At 42.7% G+C, this 20964-nt stretch overlaps 1 protein-coding gene across 7 annotated transcripts in view; it reads right to left on the bottom strand.

Annotated features, from left to right (window-relative positions):
* Nucleotides 1–301: 301 nt before the first annotated feature.
* SEPHS1 (selenophosphate synthetase 1) overlaps nucleotides 302–20964 on the bottom strand; it is a 32285-nt gene continuing 11622 nt past the window's right edge. For all 7 annotated transcript variants that reach the window (XM_075926032.2, XM_006117106.4, XM_014570479.4 and 4 more), the window contains 6 exons: nucleotides 19093–19200; nucleotides 17584–17738; nucleotides 16624–16714; nucleotides 12019–12118; nucleotides 9896–10108; nucleotides 302–1608 (listed from right to left, as the gene is read on the bottom strand). In XM_075926032.2, the coding sequence (XP_075782147.1) occupies nucleotides 1394–1608; nucleotides 9896–10108; nucleotides 12019–12118; nucleotides 16624–16714; nucleotides 17584–17738; nucleotides 19093–19200 (882 nt within the window). In that variant the 3' untranslated portion in view covers nucleotides 302–1393. The remainder of the gene's footprint in view (nucleotides 1609–9895; nucleotides 10109–12018; nucleotides 12119–16623; nucleotides 16715–17583; nucleotides 17739–19092; nucleotides 19201–20964) is intronic.

Consider the following 20964-nt stretch of genomic DNA (forward strand, 5'->3'; position numbering starts at 1 on the left):
CATTCTTTCCACTGCTAAATGGAATCTCATTTGGGTGTCTTACAGCAGGAGTTAATTGCTGACTTATGGATGAACTGATTAAAAAATCATCCCAGAGTTCATACTTCTTAATAAAAAGAATAAGACATTTTTATATAAGCAACTCATCCTACAACTGACATCACAAGACATGTCAAGCTGGATGGAACAACTTTCACATCCTTCCTATTAAAACTTGACCTAGTAAGTCCACATTTTTAAAAACATAGGTAGGATGTTTTCTATCCCTGTAATTTAAGTACAAATCAAAAAGGTCATGCACTTGTACAAGAGCAATAAAAAAAATTAAATATTTATTTGAATAACAAGCTTAAGTTCAAGCTGCAAAGTTGGCAATGTAGATTTTAAACACAGATCACAGAAGCGTTCACAAAGGTATTTGAGCAAAGAACAAAAATACTAAAATTATACTAAATAGCTGCTGATTTTAAAGAAAAAAGATTTGTAATCACTATACAAAAATGTAAAATGTATTAAACACTACCATCCACAGAACAGAGGTTTGTTTTTGAAGTGATTATATTTAAAAATTATTTGTGTAGTTAATTATATAGTGAATTGTAAATGAATATTATACAGAAAACTCCTTTTGGTCTGCAATTCCTTTGTTGTACTATAGCACATCCAATCACGTTGCAAAACTGAGCAATTATTATTTTTCCTTACTATCAATAAAGAAAACAATTATTGATAATACAGTAAATATTGTCAGGTCTACAAATAATGAAATTAAAATTTCTCCTTCAACTATGAAGTGCCTTCCATGCAAAGTTAGCACTTGCTTGATTAACAGAGTGTGGTACCAAGCAATGTCCAGGGTTGTAACGCTCTGATAAAACTAAACTTTACAAACCAATGACTGAATGTAATCATGCAACCCTCTTACTACTTGAGTATACCCACTGTGTCACCTATCAATTTACTGCCTTTCCAGAAGATCATTCAAGGCATCCAAAATTAGACGTAATGATAAATATACATATAATGAAAGGACACACACTGCTATTTGACACTACTACTGGTAATGTCTGTGCTACGTGAAAGCACCTTTAAAAAGAGCCTATGCGGCAAGAGATAAGTGTCTAAAGATTCAAAATGAATCAACAGTATTGGATAACAATATAATTCTCAACTCAGAAGCTGCCTCAAGATTAGGTGCATCTTCAGTTAATGTAACAGGAAAAAAAGGCAATGGATTTTATATTTTATTAATTGTATCCACTCAAACTGACCTAAGGCCATCAGATGTGCAGACACGAAGGTTCTTTTTTTTTTTTTAAACAGTTCTTTAAATTGTAAGATGATAAAGGAATAGATCTATTTAAAAACAAAACAAATCGCTATTTAATCTAAATTAAGAAGTGGCACCAGGTGTCGGGTTCACATTTTGAGTGGCCACTTGTGGTGCAACTTCAATGATTCGTGGTTTATCTATAATTCTGGCAGTACGATTGCCTTTCTCTACAATCCCAATAATCCATGCTTGGTGACCCTCGCCATATTTTGGAGATTTGATCTCAGCACAGAAACGGGCTGCCTGTTCACGTGGTAAACAGATGAGGAGACCTCCTGCGAAGAAAAAGAATCAGCACATTAACCTTGGGTTGCATTTCATCATCAAAACATTTAGAACCTGATCCTGCAGCCCTTATTCAGGCACTCTTGTTGACTTCACAGGTTGTCTGACTGAATAAAGGCCTCAGAAGTTGATCTGGTGGAAGTCTTTCTGCCATTACTGTGAAGGAGGAAGTTTACTAGAACCTTAAATTTAAGTAAATGTAACCAAATATGCACGGCAAGTTAGTAAAAAAGCAACATGCTAAGGCAATGGTTCCCAACCACTGGTCCGCGGAACAGTGGCAGGCCGCGGCACTGTGCCATGCCACACCCCCAGCTGCTAATTAGGGATGTGAAGGACTAGTTGTTCCCCCACTTGCCCCCTTCTCCTCCCCATCAGATAGAGGCAACCGAGGGAGAAGGGGGGAGGGGGGAAGAGAAGAGAGGATGTGTCAAAGCGGCAGCGCTGCTTGAAGCCTGGGGCCAGATCCTGGGTTCCATGTGATGCTGCTGCTCTGAAACACCACATGCAGCCTAGGGCCAGCTGGGGTGTCACCAGGCTGCACGCAGCATTTCAAAGCATCAGTGCTGTGTGGAGCCCGGGATCAGCCAGGGACTCCCCCACTGACCTCAGGCTCCGTGTGGCTCTGCCACTTTGAAACATTGCAGGGAGACCGGTGTCAGGCTCCCCACGGCGTTTCAAAAGAGCCATGCCGCAGGGAGCTTGGGGTCAGCAAGGGAGTCACTAACTGACCCTGGGCTCCACATGGCGCTTTCGCCTTTGAAGTGTAGCAACAGCACTAGGGCTGTTGGTACACTTCAGAGGTGGAGGTGCCCTATAAACTAATCGAATAGTTGATGCAAAATGCACTGACTATTCGATTAGTCAATTAGTCGATACTTAACATCCTTACTGCTAATGAGCCATGCCCACTAAAAGTTCTCCCACCCTCTTATGGCGAGTGGCACTGCGGACTGCCTCAGTGTGCCATGGCTGGAGCTGGGCAGCCATTGAGGCTGTCCCTGTAAGGGCAGCCTCATCACAGTCCTGATTCCAGCTCTGGTGGCACCCACGTGGCCCAGCTGGCACGGCTGCGTGGTGGGCAGCTGCCCTGTGTCCTTTCCATTGCGAGTGGCGTGTTCAGGACCAGGGAACAGAGCCTTCACAGCCCTGAGTGTTCTAGCCTTTATTAATATTACTGAGGAGGATCAGATTAGAGGTCCCAGGGAGCCATGCTGGGTGTCCACAATATCTGCCCCATCTTCACCTCATGTCTGGCCACTTCTTAAAGTCCCACGGTGCTGCAGCTGGCAAAACCAGTTGGAGTTGGGGAAGAGGGGGAGGAGCTGGGCTCCCTGACTCAAACCAGCAGGTGTTGGGGGCTAGTACCACCCGGCTGTTGGGTGGGTGCCGTGAGAACACTGGCCGAATGACCCGATGCCTCTAGAGCCCAATAGTTAATGGCCTGGAGAGGAACTCTTGAGCCACCAGAAACCTGTGCTTACCCCTGTCACTTGCGCCGTAGACACCACTGATCCTGTGCATTCATCAGGGGTTGGGCTGTTGCCAGGTTTGGCAGGGCAGTGGGTGGGGTCTCTTTCCAGCTGTGGAAGAGCACTTTGCTGTGTGACAGGAGGGCCACACGGAGCCCGGCACGGCAGCCTTAGAGCAGCTGCGATGCAGGCAGCCGTGCTCAGCTGGGAGGCAGCACAGGCACTGAGGGGAGGTTCTGGGGGGGGTTGGGTGCAGTGGGGCTCTGGAAACAAGAGGCTGGCATTGGGGTGCTGACACTGGGGGACTCTTGAGGGTGGGAGGCTGGCACTGGGAGGGTGGATGCAGGGGACTCTGGGATCAGTGGCTAGCGCTGGGGTGTAGTGGATGGCTCTAGTGGGTTAGGGCTGGCACTGGGGTACTCTAGAGGCTGGAGCATTTGGTGGACTGGCAACACTGTTTGCATATTCATTTACATAATGAATATGCAATTATGCAAATGAAGTGTTGCCAGTCCACTGAAAGTTTTTAAATGGGTTTGCCAGTCGCTGGTGTCAAAAAGGTTCGGAACCACTGTGTTAAGGATAACAAAAGATATATAGAAACACAAAAGGCATAGCAAAAACATAAAATATTGCCACTCACCCCTACTTTAAAAAAAATAAATAAAAATCGTTATAATGAATAAAGGCCCCTTATCTGACATGCACATGGGAGCCATGGTAATCCTCAAATATTCCCAATGACTTCATTGGAACTACTCAGAGCAGTACTGTTCAAGAGTGAGTAAAGGTTTCAGATTATGACCCAAAGTTATGTCTAGGTCTGACCCTACATGTCTTGCTCAGTCTGTATGATTTTAATAGGACTTTTTATATGAATAAGAAACATACAGTCTTCTTCACAAATCCCTCTCCCCCACACTCATCATGGATTGAAAAGAATATTTACTAATTAAAGTAGCATATTTAGCATTCACTTAGTAAAAATAGGAATACTGTGGTGCTTCTTCAAAACTTGTCTTCCAACAATACTTGCGAGACCACCCTTTTTCAGTATACTGAAAGGAACTGGAATGGTCTTTTCAAGACCTGGTTCTTCCTGTGGGACCTTGGGCAGGGAGATTAATCTCTCTGCACCTCAATTGATGTGTAGAAAGCTGAAAATACTTCCCTACCTCATAGTACTGTTGTGAAGACAAATCTTAATAGTGCATAGGACATGATCAGATATTATGGCAATAAGTGCCATGGAAAGTTCTGTAAATAAGTTGATTTCACTAATCAATCCTCACAACACCTGATAAGAGACATAGAATTGATAGGTTATTAAAAAACTACCGCATTCAATACATAGCACTCTCACAGACCCCTCTAAAACAAGAAATGGATAGTCCCAGAAGAATCTAACCAGGGCACTCTTACACTTATGAAAAGTGCCACAGTATCTTAAGTGGCCAGAAACAGTAAAGACTTTGGGTCTTATGTCTAATCTAGATGGCATATCCAGTCGCACAATGCCCATTATCATCATAAAAGGTCGCTGATTTGGAAGAGACTCTGGGAAAAGATCATCATCTACTAAATCACCAACAAAAATTCCAAGAATACACAAGAATTTCTTTGACCTCTTTTAAAATGTGTCAATCCTGCTTATCTTCTGCAATCTTAGAATCACAGAATTCTAGGGCTGGAAGAGACCTCAGGAGGTCATTGAGTCCAGCCCCCTGCCCAAAGCAGGACCAACCCTAACTAAATCATCCCAGCCAGGACTTTGTCAAGCTGGGACTTAAAAACCTCTAGGGATGGAGACCACCTCCCTAGGTAACCCATTCCAGTACTTCACTACCCTCTTAGGCTATGTCTACATCGGCATAATTTTGCGCAAATACTCTTTAACGCAAGAGTTTTTGTGTTAGAGTATTTGCGCAAGAGAGCGTCTACACTGGCATGTGCTTTTGCGCAAGAGCATCCATGCCAGTGTAGACGCTCTCTTGTGCAACAAAGCTCCGATGGCCATTTTAGCCATTGGGCTTTCTTGTGCAAGAAATTCATGTTGCCTGTCTACACTGGCCTCTTGCGCAAGAACAGTTGCTCATTCCTGAGCGGGAGCATCATAGTTCTTAAGCAAGAAGCACTGATTTCACACATTAGAATGTCAGTGTTCTTGCACAAGAACTCCCCGCCAGTGTAGACAGGCAGCATGTTTTTGCACAAAAGTGGCTGCCTTGGCGCAAGATTGCGCCAATGTAGACACAGGCTTAGTGAAATAGTTTTTCCTAATATCCAACCTAAACCTTCCCCACTGTAACTTGAAACCATTGCTCCTTTTTCTGCCATCTGTCAATACTGAGAACAACCTTTCTCCTGCCTCTTTGGAACCTCCCTTCAGGTAGTTAAAGGCTGCTATCAAATCCCCCCTCACTCTTCTCTTTTAAAGACTAAATAAGCCCAAATTCTTCAGTCTCTCCTCGTAGGTAATGTGCTCCAGCTCCCTAATCATTTTGGTTGCCCTCCACTGGACCCTGGCCAATGCATCCACATCTTTTCTATAGTGGAGGGCCCCCAGAATGGGATGCAATACTCCAGATGTGGCCTCACCAGTGCAGAATAAAGGGAAACAATACCTTCTCTAGATCTGCTGGCAATGCTCCTCCTAATGCACCCTAATATGCCATTAGCCTTCTTGGCTACAAGGGCACACTGTTGACTCATATCCAGCTTCTCATCCACTGTTATCCCCAGGTCCTTTTCTGCCAAACTGCTGCATAGCCACTCTGTCCCCAGCCTGTAACAATGCTTTGGATTCTTCCATCCCAAGTGCAGGACTCTGCACTTGTTCTTGTTGAACCTCAGCAGATTTCTTTTGGCCCAATCCTCCAATATGTCTAGGTCACTCTAGACCCTATCTCTACCCTCCAATGTATCTACCTCTCCCCCTAGCTTAGCGTCATCCGCAAACTTGCTGAGAGTGCAAGCCATCTCCTCATCCAGGTCATCAATAAAGATGATGAACAAAACTAAAATCTTATGGATCATAGGTTGCAGAAGTAACTGCAAGCTAATGGCATGCCATGGCCTTTAGGGTTTTTTTTTTCTCCTTCCCCCAAGCATACTGAGCATCTTCATGTTCAAGATGCCCTTCTCATGCCAGCAAAAAAGGGAAAGGAATTACATGGGAACAAGACCATCTTTAATTTAAGGCTGCAGAAGAAGCAGTTTTTCCAGTAGTAATGTTAATACAAAATAATATACGTAAACATTATTTCTAGGTGTTACGTGGACTCACTAAGCGTGCTATGCATGAAAGCTGCATCTCCCAAGCATCTGAAGACATACACTCTCCTGTGTGTATCTTTAATCAAGAGCAACAAAAGCAGATAGGAAAAACAACCATAATGTTTCAACTATTCCAGGCACAATGGCCCAAATTAATCTCTGGCAGAAGCAAGTGCTATTTCCATGGAAGTCTACTTCAAGTTGAATAGCGACTTCATTGGTGATACAAATGGGTCAGAGAATCACTTTAAATAATTAAACCAACTATCTTGCATTTGGCATTCAATGAATAACTTAAATACCAAATGGACAAACAGGGAGTGGTGGGAAGTACAGTATGGTAAATAATTAATAAAGGTGCAAGAAAGTAACCTGCATACATCAATTTCCCCCTCACTCTCTCCTGATACCATATGCTAATCTGGTTTACGATCTTTAGAAACAGAGATTTCATAATTTTCATATGAACATCATCAGCAACTCCTAATGTAGAGTCAGGTCTGCCACCGGGGTGGGCAGGAACTGCCTGGCAATGGTGGCAGCAGGAGCCTCATATGACATGGAGTGCTGCCTTGGGTAGGCTAATCTCCAGCCCTGCCCCTTCTGTCCAAAGCCCCACCCCTACGGGGCTGTGGAACCAGTTCTCCCCTCACCTTGCCCAGGGTTCTGAGAAGTCTGTTGGCCCCACCTCTGTAGAGTCTGCTATGTTACTAAAGTCTTGTTACCCTAATACTGGTATTGGTGGATACTCAAGAAACAGCAGTTATAAGTGCTATCCATCATTTGCTGTACTCTGCTATAAAAAAAAAAAAGTTTGCAAAATATGAAACTTCCTGAAATATTACATCTATAGCTTAAGTAAATAAAGGATAACTGCTACAATTATCCAAAAAGTAAATACAGGAAATGTTACAAATATCCCAAATCCAATTCACATGTTCTGTAACACTGTAGGCCACTTGACTCAGTCCTGGGTCCCAGTCCTGTGCTTAGGCCTGTTAACCAACACCCAGTGGCCCTCTTTAAGCCGAGGCCCTGAGTACAGGGAGGGCAGACAAATCGTAGTTCACAGTCTAGGTAGGCCCAGGTCCTATTTCAGGGCAGGGCAGACAAACTGAAAGCAGTTCACTGTTCAAGTAGGCCCAGGCCCTGGTGCAGGGTGGGCAGGCAAACAGTAGATCTCTGGCAGGAGAGGGGGAGACTGCCACCCAGTCTGTGGGGTTGTAGGGGGAAATGCAGGCCCCTCCCTACTCCATCGCATCCTGACCAAGGGCCCTAACAGTGGCAGGCTTGGCTACCACTGGGGTCAGCGGGGATCCGGCCCACAACATGCTGACTCACTCAAAGATAATGAGGTCAGCATGACCATAATCGCCTTTCCCTGGGCCACTTCCAAACTCCCCCTTGGAATGTACCTGGCTCCGCGGTTGCTGCCGGTACTCAGGGTCTGAGCCTTTAGGCAGGGGTAGAAAGATCTCTTCTTTGGTGTGGGGACCTAGTGGTCCAGGCTAGTCCTCAGCTTCAGCCAGGTATTCAGCGGCCTCCCTACATGGGAGATTGGGGCAGGCCTCTGCTTCCTCTGGTGACTGTGGCCTTACTGTGCTGGGCTTTTATACTACTCACCCCTCCCCTTAGCTTCCATGGAGTTAAAGGGGCAGGACCAGGCTCGGCCTATCTGGGCCAGGAGAGGGGTTCTTTCCCCTCTGGGTCAATGCTCACTACAAACACCTATCGAATCCAAATCCATAAATGCCTGGAAAATCCACAAGAGTATTCAAGCAACATTCACATCTACAGTGCTGGTAAATAATTGTGGAGAAGCCACTTGAAAGGAATTCACACCAGAATTTGAGAGACATGCTTCCTTATAAATCATCTCATTTGTTTTCCAGAGTTCATCTTTTCTAGGTAGACACTGCAGTGTGGGAGGACACCCCTGAGACTGAAGTGTATTATTCACAGAGCAGGGTTAATGCAAGGGCCAGGATACACCAGTGCAAGTTTCTGCAGTGCTTTCAGAGCCTCTCCCTCATATGAGGGAAGCACCCATAGTTCAGTCTTCATTTGAAAGCAGCATTTGGGCTTCCCTGCAAGCATGAACTAGAGTGGCACTTAGCCCCATGTGAGGTGAAATTTGTTACACAGACATCTATCCACCAGAAAAATAGGCCACAGATGCTGATTTGTGGGTGCTTGGAGGCTGGAAAAAATTAGTGGGTGCACAGTACCCACCAGCAGCCAAGCTCCCATGTCTCCCCAGTGCCTCTCAACCACCAGCCATCTTGCTAATCAACTCCTCCCTCTCCCACAGTCTCCCACCATGCAACATTTAGGACACTTTTGGAGGGAGGGGGAAGAGGCAGGGCACTAGGTTGGGGGAAAGGAATGGAATGGGTGTGGGTGGGTCGAGCACCACCTAGACAGAAAACAAGTCAGCGTCTACAACTCAGGTAAACATATTCACAAAGGTCCCCAAATGATATTTTTCATCTATATTGACTAGGTCTGGATCTGAACTCTTAAAAGTGATCACATCATATACCCTCAGCATCTGAGCCACTAAGGCCAAGTCTAGAGTGGCACTTTACAGCACTGTCACTTTTTGGCTCAGGGGCCCCACAGCATAGCTAGACACAGAGCTGTAAAGCACCAGTGTGAGCCAAGCTACAACTCAGCACTGTTAGGGTAAGTCTGCACTACAGAGAAGATTGAAGCTGCCGCTGTCAATCCTCCAGGATTTGCATTAGCGGGACGAGTTAAGACAGCTACTGCGAACTGAGAGGGGCACTCCGGTCAACGCCTGTAGTCCTGCTTCCAGGAGGCGTAAGGGAAGTTGAAGGGAGAGTGTTTTCCCTTCAATCTCTTGCAGTGTGGACAGTGCCAAAAGTTGAGTTAAGGTACTTGGACTTCGGTTATGTACTTTTGGAGAGAAGAAATAAATATAAGGGATGCAGAGGAGATGAGACAAAAAATAAAGTGAAGAAGAAACAGGAGACCTAGACAGAGAGAAAAAAAAAAAAAAACTTAAAGGAGAATGACAGCACTCAATCTATATGGACGGCTTCAGTCTGAGGGTTGGCAACCTAACACTAAAATTCACACACAGTTTATAACAAAAAATACAAAAACCACATATTTAATTGGCAGTAGCATTGCAGACTGTTATTTTTGAGAAAATGAAGTGTTGGCTGCACTGGAATATGTACATATTCAAATTCACTGATTGGTAATTAATATTTTAAGAGAAATGAAGATTGTAAAGAAATTCAGAACCATCACTAACTGTAAATACTAGGACTTTACAGACTAATAAAACATGTAGATGGTATCATGAGCGTTCGTGGGCACAACCCACTTCTTCCTGAAGCTCCTGTAAATACTACTGTAAATGCTTCAACTATTCCCCACAAGAGTAAACTGGGTAAACAATCTTACTAACCTGATAACACCATTAAGAATTTAATACATGGTGATGGTAGCTACACATCTGGAAGACTGAAATTCTGAAAAGAAAAAATAAGTCACTCACCTGATGTCTCAGGACAGGTCCCATGCATGAGGCCAAACATGTTGCCACATGCTTTGCTAACTGCTGCCATCTTGGCTAGGACAGGAAGATTATGGATAACAAAGGACACCTCATTTCGTTGTTGTTTGGCTAAGTTTTGTGCATGCCCCAGGATTCCAAATCCTGTGATATCTGTAGCTGCATGTGCATTGAAAGTGTGCATGAGTCCAGCAGCTTGACAAGGGGAAAAAAAACAAAAACAAAAACAAAAACACAAAGAAAGCAACATTAATACCATGGTATACCAGACCTTTAAAATATCTATATAACCTCCCTGCTCTAATAAAAGCCATCATGTTTTAAATCTTTCAATAGAAAATTCAGTTAAAACAGAGTGACGACAGAAATTCACAAGCACTAATCAGATTCTCTTTAAACATGTCATTTGATAGTGGATTTTGCAGTGTAATTAAATACAGCAAAATAATTATATTTATGAATAAGTTATATAAAATGTGTTAATGGTGCCAGATCCAAGTTTTCCCCAGTGTTTGGGACGAAGATGTTGAGTGTCCAAAGTTTTGGCTTGTATCATTGCTATTTCTATGATTAAAAAAAAAGAGCAGAAAAATACCCCAAACACGACAACACTTTTTTCCAGTAGGAAAGAGGGAAGGGGGTTAGAAGGGAGATGGGGAGAGAAAAGAACACCAATGGGGAGAGCACCGATGGAGAAAAATCCTGAACTCAAAACAAATGAAAAATATAAAATTGAAAAGTATGTGAAAATTTTTAAAGTTTTGACCACCTCCACATCCAGGGTTTCATTAGGCATCACAGAGAAATACAAAAAAGCAATGCAGCTGCACAAACCCCATGGCTACGTCTACACTGGCCCCTTCTCTGGAAGAGGCATGCTAATTTCAAACTTTGGAATAGGAAATCCGCGGGGGATTTAAATATCCCCCGCGGGATTTAAATAAACATGTCCACCGCTTTTTTTCCGGCTTGGGGAAAAGCCGGAAAAAAGCGTCTATTCCTACTTTCAGGTAGGAATAAGAGATCCTCCGGAAAAGGGCTTTATTCCGGAGTATCGCGCCTGTCTAGACTCTTTTTTCCGGCTTTTCCCCCCAAGCCGGAAAAAAAGCGGCGGACATGTTTATTTAAATCCCGCGGGGGATATTTAAATCCCCCGCGGATTTCCCTATTCCAAAGTTTGAAATTAGCATGCCTCTTCCGGAGAAGGGGCCAGTGTAGACGTAGCTCAAGTGTTTTAGGTTCTTGCCTTTTTTTCCTGAGGTCCCCTTCCAACATTCTATAAGTACTCCAGGGCCCACATAGGGAAGGAGGCACACAGTGGAGGGACATCTTATATTGTGGTATTGCAGGGGCAAGCCCCACTGCTGCTCAGCTCTGCGCAGCAGGGCCTGGAAAGAAGTGCCACCTTCACCCTCGAATAAGCTTGGCAAGCCTCCCACTCTGTCTGGGGTGCAGGGGCACACAACCAACAAATATAAACTCAAGGTAGGGGTGGGAGATCATCATACCAAAAAGTTTGAAAATAGCTCAGGTTGTACACAGAGGGCAACTCAGGGTGCAAAAAGAGGGATAGCGGGAGGGCACTCCTGCATTTGCAGCTCCCTGGGGACTCTGCAGAAACAAGTCCCTGTGCCTGGGCAACTCTCACTGGCTGCACAGGCAATCGAAAGGGGCTGGGTGCTGAGAAGCAGCTTCAACCCCATGCACCAGCAGCAGTAGATGAGGGAATGCAGCAGCAGCAGCCTGGCTCCATGGCACTAGCCAGAGCATCAGCTATCTTGCATTGCCTGGCTCCAGCTTTCAGCCTTCACTCTGGCCAGAGAATGGGGCCTTGGAGGAGGTGAGAAGCTGCCCCACTCTGTGTAAGGCACTGTATTCTGGGGAACAATACCCTCCTATCCCCCAACTTCATCCAGGGATTCAGAGCTCCAGCCCCACAAAGGACACCAGAACTCGGGACTTCCATCCTGTGGAGGGGCACTTCACCTCCAGGATTTAACTCTGCAGGAAGCATTGGGGCTTCAGGTGTGAGCCCTATTGGCTCCCAACACGGCTCCCTGCCCCGCAGGCTACAACATCCTCTAGGACATTCTTATTCTTCATACCTGTTCTGTTGAGCCTTGCCATGTTCATCATTGCCTCTTGGTATGCTAGCTCCACATCTTCTTGAGTTACCACTAGCTTGATTTTATTCCATTTTTCTGGCTATTGGCGAAAGGAGAGACAGGATTAATTTAGTGCATTTTCTTAGTTTTGTGGATGTGTGTTTTAAAACGCATTCAAATTTATGCAACTTTAATCCAGGATGTACTTCCACTTCTTGAATGTTTAATTTTTAAAGGGCTAACATTTTAATGTCTTTGTAGAAATATAAAACAAGTTTCTCCATTATATCTGATTACCCTGCTGTGCCTTAATATTGCAGTTCATAGGACATTGGTATTTAAAGAATGTATTAAACATTTAAGAATAGTGATAGAAATGTAGCCATGTTAGTCTGGTGTAGCTGAAACAAAAAACAGGACTATGTAGCACTTTAAAGACTAACAAGATGGTTATGGGTGTGACAATTTTCTTCCACTACTTGATCTGAGGAAGTGGGTCTGGCCCACGAAAGCTCTCATCACCTAATAAACCATCTTGTTTGTCTTTAAAGTGCTACATAGTCCTGTTTTTTGTTTAAACATTTAAGTGGTTGTTCACATTCTATACTGCCCTCTGTGGGCAGGTACCCTAGGATAGTAAATACCTCCCTCAGAGAGCGTATGCAGGATCAAAAGAGATGCACCTTAAAACATTACCTAACCAAGACACTTTCGGACAAAGAAAGTGAATAAATCCTAATTCCACAGCTGGGAACTCTCCACTAACAAGTCTGAGCTACAAGTACTGAAGAGTTCAATCCTCAGGACTGACAGCCAGAGTTTCAAATGACTTTTCATTGTTCAGTCAGTTCTGAACACTGTAAGGCTACATCTAAACCACTGTAGTAAAGGTACCTAAATTGTGCAGCTCCAGCTATGTGAATAACATAGCGTGGTGAGTTGCCATACCTAGATCATGTTACCATTGAGTCTACATCGCTGGGTGTCAACAGGAAAAACTCTCCCATCAATTTGCCTTACTCTTCTCATCTGGGGTAGAGTAGGAGTCAATTTGGCAGGTCTTTACTAGACCAGCTAAAATGGACCTCTGGTGGATCGATCTCAGAGCAGCTGGTGGATTGATCCAGGCTGTAGTGTAGACATAGGCTAAGGCTGAGCATGCTCTCATTCTAGCAAGCTGGGACCATACCAGTCCTGTAAGGTTCACCTCCAGTTTAACAAGTTATCTTCCTTTTTCCAATGTTTTTATAGATTTACTCTATATTCCATCCCATTCTAACATCATGTGCTAACAACTTGTAATTATATAGTACCTTTCATTCCAAACAATCTCAAAACACTTCATGAACCGATACTCAAACAGAGATAATGCAATTTATTACCGGAAATAATGCCACATCAAAATTAATAGTTGATTTGTTTCAAACAATTCAGAGCAACATAGTCTTAGGACTGGAAATGAAAAGTTTATACAATGAAAAACCCAGGAAAGAGAATATAATTATCCAAGCTAGAATCTGGCAAGAACACAGGGATTAACACACTTATAAGGTCTTTACAATCACTAATAACCACTAGTGGATGTTGGTATTAACCCATATCTGAAGGAAAGTACAGTACTTTCAATAGTATAGTTACCTCTAATAGCAGTCTAGTGCACTGGTTTGGTAATGCCTTGAGAATTCCACCTCCCAATATCATCATTACTTCCTGAAGCACATACTGTTTCATTAGTAAGTTCTCCCAGCCAAGTACTGACACATCTAGCATATCAACAATCATAGCAATTCCACTCCAAAGTTTTCAAACTTTACTTCTTTCCCAGGATTACTGTAATTTAGCGAATATACCTTGCACCCAAATATAACCCGCACCTGAATATACCCTGCGTTTTTTCTATTTCAGTAAAAAAAAAAAATCTTTTATACCTCATGCACGAATATAACCCACGGGGTATACAAGACTTTTCTGTGCCGAGGGTCTATCTGCTAATTTACGGTGTGTGTGGGGGGGAATTAGCCAGCCACTCACCACCCCATTTCCTGTGCAGCCGCCAGCCTCCAGGTGGAGGAGCACTTATCCCCCGGTTCCTGCACAGCCGCAGGAACCGCTAGCCTCCAGGAGGGGGAGCGCTCCCCCCCACCCCTGTTCCTGCACAAATGCAGGAAACACCATCCTCCAGGCGAGGGAGCGCTCACCTCCCCCCCATTTCTGTGCAGCAGCAGGAACCTTCAGTCTCGGGTAAATTAAAAAAAAAAAAACCTATATACCCCGCACCCGAATATATTCTGCAGGTTATATTTGCTAAATTATGGTACTTAACTGAAGGAGGAAGATACAGGGATGCAGCAGGGATGTAAGCAAGTAATCAAGTACTCAACTATCCGAAATGCTTGGTCTTATCAGATAATCGAGTTGAGTCCTCAACTACTTGCCTCCCCTGCCCTTGCTGCCTCTTTACAAGAGGAGCCAGTGCTGGGAGTGGGGGAAGGGATGACAGAAGCCAGTGCTGCGGGGAGTCTGAGGCAGCAGCAGCCCCTGTCCATGGGGGTCCCAGAAGGAATCTGTCCATTCCTCCCCCTTCCCCCCCAAGAAGGGCTGCTGCTGCAAAGCAGCCCCTGCCCATGGCAGACCAAGCTGGCCACAGTCAGCCCCAGCCTCCACAAACAGGGGCTGCTGGACCTGGCACAAGCCAAGACTGAGCAGTTCCAGCTCACACCAGTCCAGGACTGCTGCGCCTCTGCATTTTAAATATAGTAAGAGCCCAGCGTCTCTTACTACATTTAAAACGCAGAGATGCGTGGTCTGAAGCCAGCACGAGCCGGGACTGCTCAGTTCCTGCTCGTGCCAGCTCTGTGAGCTACCCTTGCTGCGACTGCAGAGTGGCAACCCTCATCAACTTATTGATAAGAGGGACTACAGGATTTGTATCGACTACATGATTTGCCAAATAACTGCTCCTTAACATCCTTAGGCTGCAGATCGTCCCTATCTTCCATTTTGTTTTTGCCCATGAATGGTACAAATCTCACTCATATTCCCTAATACAGCATCCTTCCATTTCATTATCCTGGTACCTATATTCTGCAAGAACTTATTATTTCTTTATCACCTTGAATGTTTTAGCTCACTTTTTAACTCTGTAAGTGATCTCCATATGCAAGCTTTCCTTTCTTCCCTATACAAATACTGCTGTACCATACAGTCTCTCTGCAAAGCATTTTCTTGTACAAAGAATCGATTTCTAGAATATAAAGTAATATCCCTTTAGAAGCTTTATATATAAATATGATGGGTAATCTCTATTTTCTCTATTTTCTGTTCTCTTTTATACAAAACACAAAAAAGGTGGTGCAGCCTCAGAATTTTTCTTTTGCTTACAATTAAAAGATATACATTGATTTCCTTTCTGCCTCTGCTGTTTACAGCAGAAAGCAAATTTGGTTGACGTAAAAGAAAATTAGAAGTACTTGAAATATATGGAACTTCAGAATTCCCTTCATTTGTGAGTCTGTATGTCAGTGAAATAGATGTCAATAAGTAAGATTATGGTCAGAAAAAACAGAAAGAGACCATAAAAAGGATAATCTTGCTGTTTCATGTTTATTTCTCACAAATGATTTTCACATTACATTTTTCTCTCAGTGCCCATCTCCCCCGCCTCCCTCTAGTCCCCATCCTGAGATCGGATTAGCATGGGTAGAACTCTACAGTTTTGCAGATTGCAAGATGAGACCTTAGATCTTCTTTTATAAACCTAAAAAAAGGACAGAAAACAAGTGTTCTCTCTAATTCTCCATTCTTCAGACTCAACCTAGGCTCCAGGTGGGGGAAATGAAGCTAGTTTCCCCCCCCCAATTCTTTTGCTAACAGACATTCTAATTCCAGAATGTATCTGGTAATTTAGAGGCTGACACCCAGGCAAATTAGATACCAGCTCACTTTTCTTCCAGTCTATTGGCTTCGTAGTTCCCTTAACACTAAAAAGGCATCTTTTTAAAATGCAAACTAAGCAGTGGTAATTCTGAAGACATACAATGAGAGCCAAATCACAAACAGATGCCAATTTTACACTCACTTTTCAGCTCAGTAGCTACATTTGCCATAAGTAACACATGGAAATATTTCCATGCACATAGTACAACTACACATATTTTCTTAAACTCAAATCGCAATACATGGAGCATGAGAGATGTTTCCATGTATCCAGATGCAGAAAGTCTATGAACACAAGATAAAATCCTGGCTGTACTGAAGTCAGTGGAGCCAGTATTTCACCCAAGATGTCAAGACATTGCTTTGTTCATCACCATGCATCCAAATCCATTTCAAAACTTTTTTAAAAAACTACAGTACCGTAAGTGCTTCAGGACACCAAAAATGCATCCCATTGTGTTAGGCACTGTACAAATAAAGAATAGCAGAAAAATTGCTGCCCAGAACAACTCGTGACCTAAATATAAACGACAGATACAGGGTTTGGGGAAAGGGCAAGACAGCAATCCCCTTAAATACTTCTTAAACTAATGAACATTTGCATTTCAAAATGTTGTGGCCTTGAGCAATAACACTGACATTTCAACCCATTCTAAGCAGTTTACTCACAATATCTAGCCATTGGTGGACAGCTACAGCCACTTGTGTTCCCAAGGGTTTAGTCAACACAAGCACATCTCCTGGAACTGCATTGTCTGGCCTGCAAACAAAAGTATTGACATTAATTAGGAAGTGAAATTTATACTTGAATGCTTTAGCTGCATTAGTTTGGGAATTACTTTTTCCACAGTACCATACATTCCGCTGCACTTACAATGGGTATTTAGTTGCATATGTTTTCCATAGACTGCTTATGAATATATTTTAAAAGAAGACTAGAGCTTCATATAAAAGGACAATGCCTGCAGTTTAACAAGATCATGTGTTTTTTCTATTAATTCGTGGGGTACATTAGACCAGAAGAAACAAAAGACATGTTATCAGTTCTTTAATTCAAGGCATACATGAATCACCAGCTGGGGCCAGGATGAAATTCCTTCTTATGGTATAATACTACACACAAAGCAGGGCTGATGCTTTCCTCCATAGCATTCAATATTGGCTAATGTTTGATACAAGGTAACAGTCTGAAGGCTGTAGGCACTACACTGGTGTGATATTTCTCCTATTCTTAACTATCATCAATCTGCTGATTTTTTTTTTTAAATCTGAAGTACCATTCTAACCAGTTTTTTTCAAAAACAGGTTATCCATCCCCCAACTATCATTCAGATCTAAAAGTTCCAAAAAACTTAAATCTTCCTCTTGAAGCAGCATATAGTAGCACAACTTATCAGAAATGAACCCCTCTTTCTGAAAAAGCAAACTGGTGCAAGACAGATGTTGGCAGCAACCTTAGATATCTCTAAGGTATCCATCAGCAGAGAACCCAAAAGCTGAAAAAATACTTTTAATTTCTTCTGATTAAAAAAAGATGTAAGAGCATGATATGGCATTAAAAGGGAAGAGGCACCTTTATTTAATCCTTTGATATGACACCATGCGATTTTGTTCAGTGATTTAACTTACATTATAAATTCATTAGGCTGACAAACTGTAGTGGCCACTCCTCCTAAAACAATCCAAGGATTTAACACTGTTTGGCCACCAGTCACAGATGTTCCTGCCTCTTCTGCTGCATCTTTGAAACCCTGGATAATTAGAGGCATCACTTTGTCCCTTTCCTACAGATCAAAGTACAGAGGTCAGAGTTTCATATAAGCAGAATCTACTCATTTCACAACTGGATCAGGGCATTAGGAACTCAATCTAGCTCCCACTGAAGTCCCAAGCAAGATTCTCATTCAGAAGAAGCTGGATCAAGCCTTTAAAAATTAGCCTTCAACAACTGACATTCCATATAACAGAGTCACGGTTTCAAAGCTCCTTGTAGGAACATGCCCAAAAGGTCACACAGGAGGTAAAGAATCTGGGACATGAATTAAGGATTGCATAAATCCAAGTCTATTCCTTGTGGACTGAAGAAAGTTCTGTAAATCAGAACCACATCCTACTGCTTAATCTGGGGCAGCCTATAGGTTAATGCCACAGGCAAAAGTGGGATTTGGCCCCTGAAAAAGATTGTTCTCTGTTCTCAGCTTCCCACTATCCCACACAGCAGAGCAACCCACAGTGTCTGAGGTTATTTCTTCCTCCAACAAAGCAGCTCTTTCTCTGCCACAGGTGTTGGTGGTTCTGAATAATCCACCTCACTCTCTTTTGTTCCTTTGAAGTACTATTGATCTGATGCCAAAGCTGGCATAAGAGACCCCACAGAGTACCTATACAAGGATACGTCTAGAGTACAAGCCTCTTTCAGAAGAGTGTCTAGACTACAGCCAGTACTTTCAAAAAAGTGGCTTGCCTTTAAAAAAAAAAAAAAAAAAAAAGAGAGAGAGAGAGAGAGAGAGCACCCAGGCAGTCTGGATGCTCTCTTTCGAAAAAGCACAGTTTGTGTTCAGTAACGGCTTTTTTCAAAAAAAGCAATTTCGAAAAAAGGCATTATTCCTTGTAAAATGAGGTTTTCCACGATCGAAAAAACTGCTGCGTTCTTTCAATTTACTTTCGAAAGAATGCAGCAACAGTCTAGATGCAGGGGAAGTTTTTTCGAAAAAAGGTCACCTTTTTCAAAAAAAACCATGTAGTCTAGATACACCAAGTTCTTACACTACACCTATCAATATGGTATTAAAAAGCTGGCTCAGGCCCCTACTGTACAAGGTTGAGCAGAAACAGGGACACTATTTGGGAGAAGACAACTGAAATAAGGGCAGAAATCGTGCAGCCAGAGAAGAGCTGCTCAGGACCAGCCTGTCAGCAAGCAAACCCAAAAGTCCCATCAATATGTAAGTAACTGATTCTTAGGTGTAACATCCTGAGACCATCCACAAAGGCCCTTTTTAAAAAGACCCCAAACTTTGAGGGGAAAAAAGAACATTAACATGAATTGCAAAGCTAAATGTTTATGTAGGGTAACACACTGTGGCAGGTAGAGTTACTTGGGTCCATTTGTTTCACTGTAATCACCAAAGACCTTACCCTATCTGTCATTTTATTACTGATCCCAAGGAGCATCAACATGTTGTCACACTCCGTGACCCCCATAGCATAAAGGTCACTTAGGACATTAGCACAGGCTATACGTCCCTGCAAATAAACAAAGACAAAAAAAATCCAGATCAGTATTTCTGTATGTTCAGATAACACTTAGTGAACAGGACAGTCATAGACTTTAATAAATGGTTAAACTCAGATTGTAAAACTGGTACTCTCTCACTTCACAGGTCTGCTCGCTGCCTCCACACTGAGTCAGAACTTCTCACTTTAATGACAATGAGCCCAGTTCTGAACTAGCTTAAACTGTACCTCCATTGAACTCAATAGAGCTATAATATGGTAATTTGCATCATTTGATGATTTCACCCTGAAATTGCTTATTAATAAATTGATATTGTTCTCTATTTCTGCTAGACCTTCAGAACCAGCATAGCTACGAGACAGTAAATTGGGTTCTAATCCTTATTTTATATTATCTCTGAACTGTTTCCTTTAGTTCCCATCAGTTATGCCTAAGCAAAACTACTGATAGCAATGGGAAACAAATAGTTGTCAGAATGCAGGCAGCAGAGTGGAGACAGCAAGCACTCCTTAATGAGCCAACATAGCTGAAGACACTGAGCTTTCTGATGAAGGAAGGGATGTCAAAAAATAAAAACCAAACCACAACATCAGCCAAATTCTTACACCAACATAATTGAGAACAGCCAGGGTAATTCTACAGGCTTTAATAAAAATTAATCTGGATTTACTTCTATAGAGATGGAACAGAATCTTACCCTATGTTTTTAATGTCCATTTTTTCTGCAATTTTCCCAAAACAGTAATATGATAAAATATCTAATCTGTATATTTAAGTGCAATAATTTGGCCAATGAAAAACATCCTAGATAGAAAGCAGATTTTTAAAACATATTTTACCTAAAGTGCAAATCTTCTCTGTATGAGATATATTAGAAAGCAAGCTCTTTGGAACAAAGACCATGTCTTGAAATTTTGCTAGCAGGCAGCATATAATCTGACCACAATGGACCATCATCAAGCTTCAGATACAACCCTCTCCTCCCCATTTATGTTAGTGGAGCCCTCAGCATGTATCTGAAACCGGAATACAGTTGAGTACTTTAAAAGGCTTACTTACTATACACACTGAATGGCTCCAAGGAAACCCACTGCTAGTTGTGTAGATGACTAAGGAGACTCAAGCATGTCATTTTCCTTTTTGTACCAGGATTATCAAACTATTAAGTACTATCTTCAGTGTTTACCAAGCAAGCTGTTAGTTTATGTTCTCTTAAGAACAAATGATAAGGTTTTCAAAACCATAATGATAACAGTGCTCTGGTCTAATGGCAGGTCAATGCAATACCCTGCCAATAGGTAAAACTCAGGAATTGCAGATCTCAAGTCTGAGAAAACTGAGACAAACTTGGCAACACCACATTTAGTTTGCCTACAGTGCTGGTGAACACTAAAAGAGTCATAACTGTGGTTAGTCTGAGTACAAGTGTCCAAGCTCTTGGATGTTTATCTGAGCTATACATGCCTCTTCAGTTTGTAGAACTGGGGCCTCAACTTGAAAACCTTTAGCTATATGATTAGTCCCACTAAATAGATCTACTTTAAGGAATAAGGACAATTCATGAAAACAAAGCTCTCTTTCTGCTCCTTTACTTAAAACATGCTTCTCTTATATTCCATCTGGGGCTTGCAGCACACACCACCTATTAAGACTCACTTTCCATTAGAATGATTTTCAATTGCTTATAATTTTGCTGCACTATAACCTTTTGGACTGAAATTCTGTCCTGTATCTGCCTGAGGCTGAATGTTGTTGGAAAAGTTCAACCAAAA

Source organism: Pelodiscus sinensis, chromosome 1 (assembly GCF_052426305.1).
Source record: "Pelodiscus sinensis isolate ZL-2025 chromosome 1, ASM5242630v1, whole genome shotgun sequence".
In the NCBI taxonomy this organism is placed as follows: Eukaryota; Metazoa; Chordata; order Testudines; family Trionychidae; genus Pelodiscus; species Pelodiscus sinensis.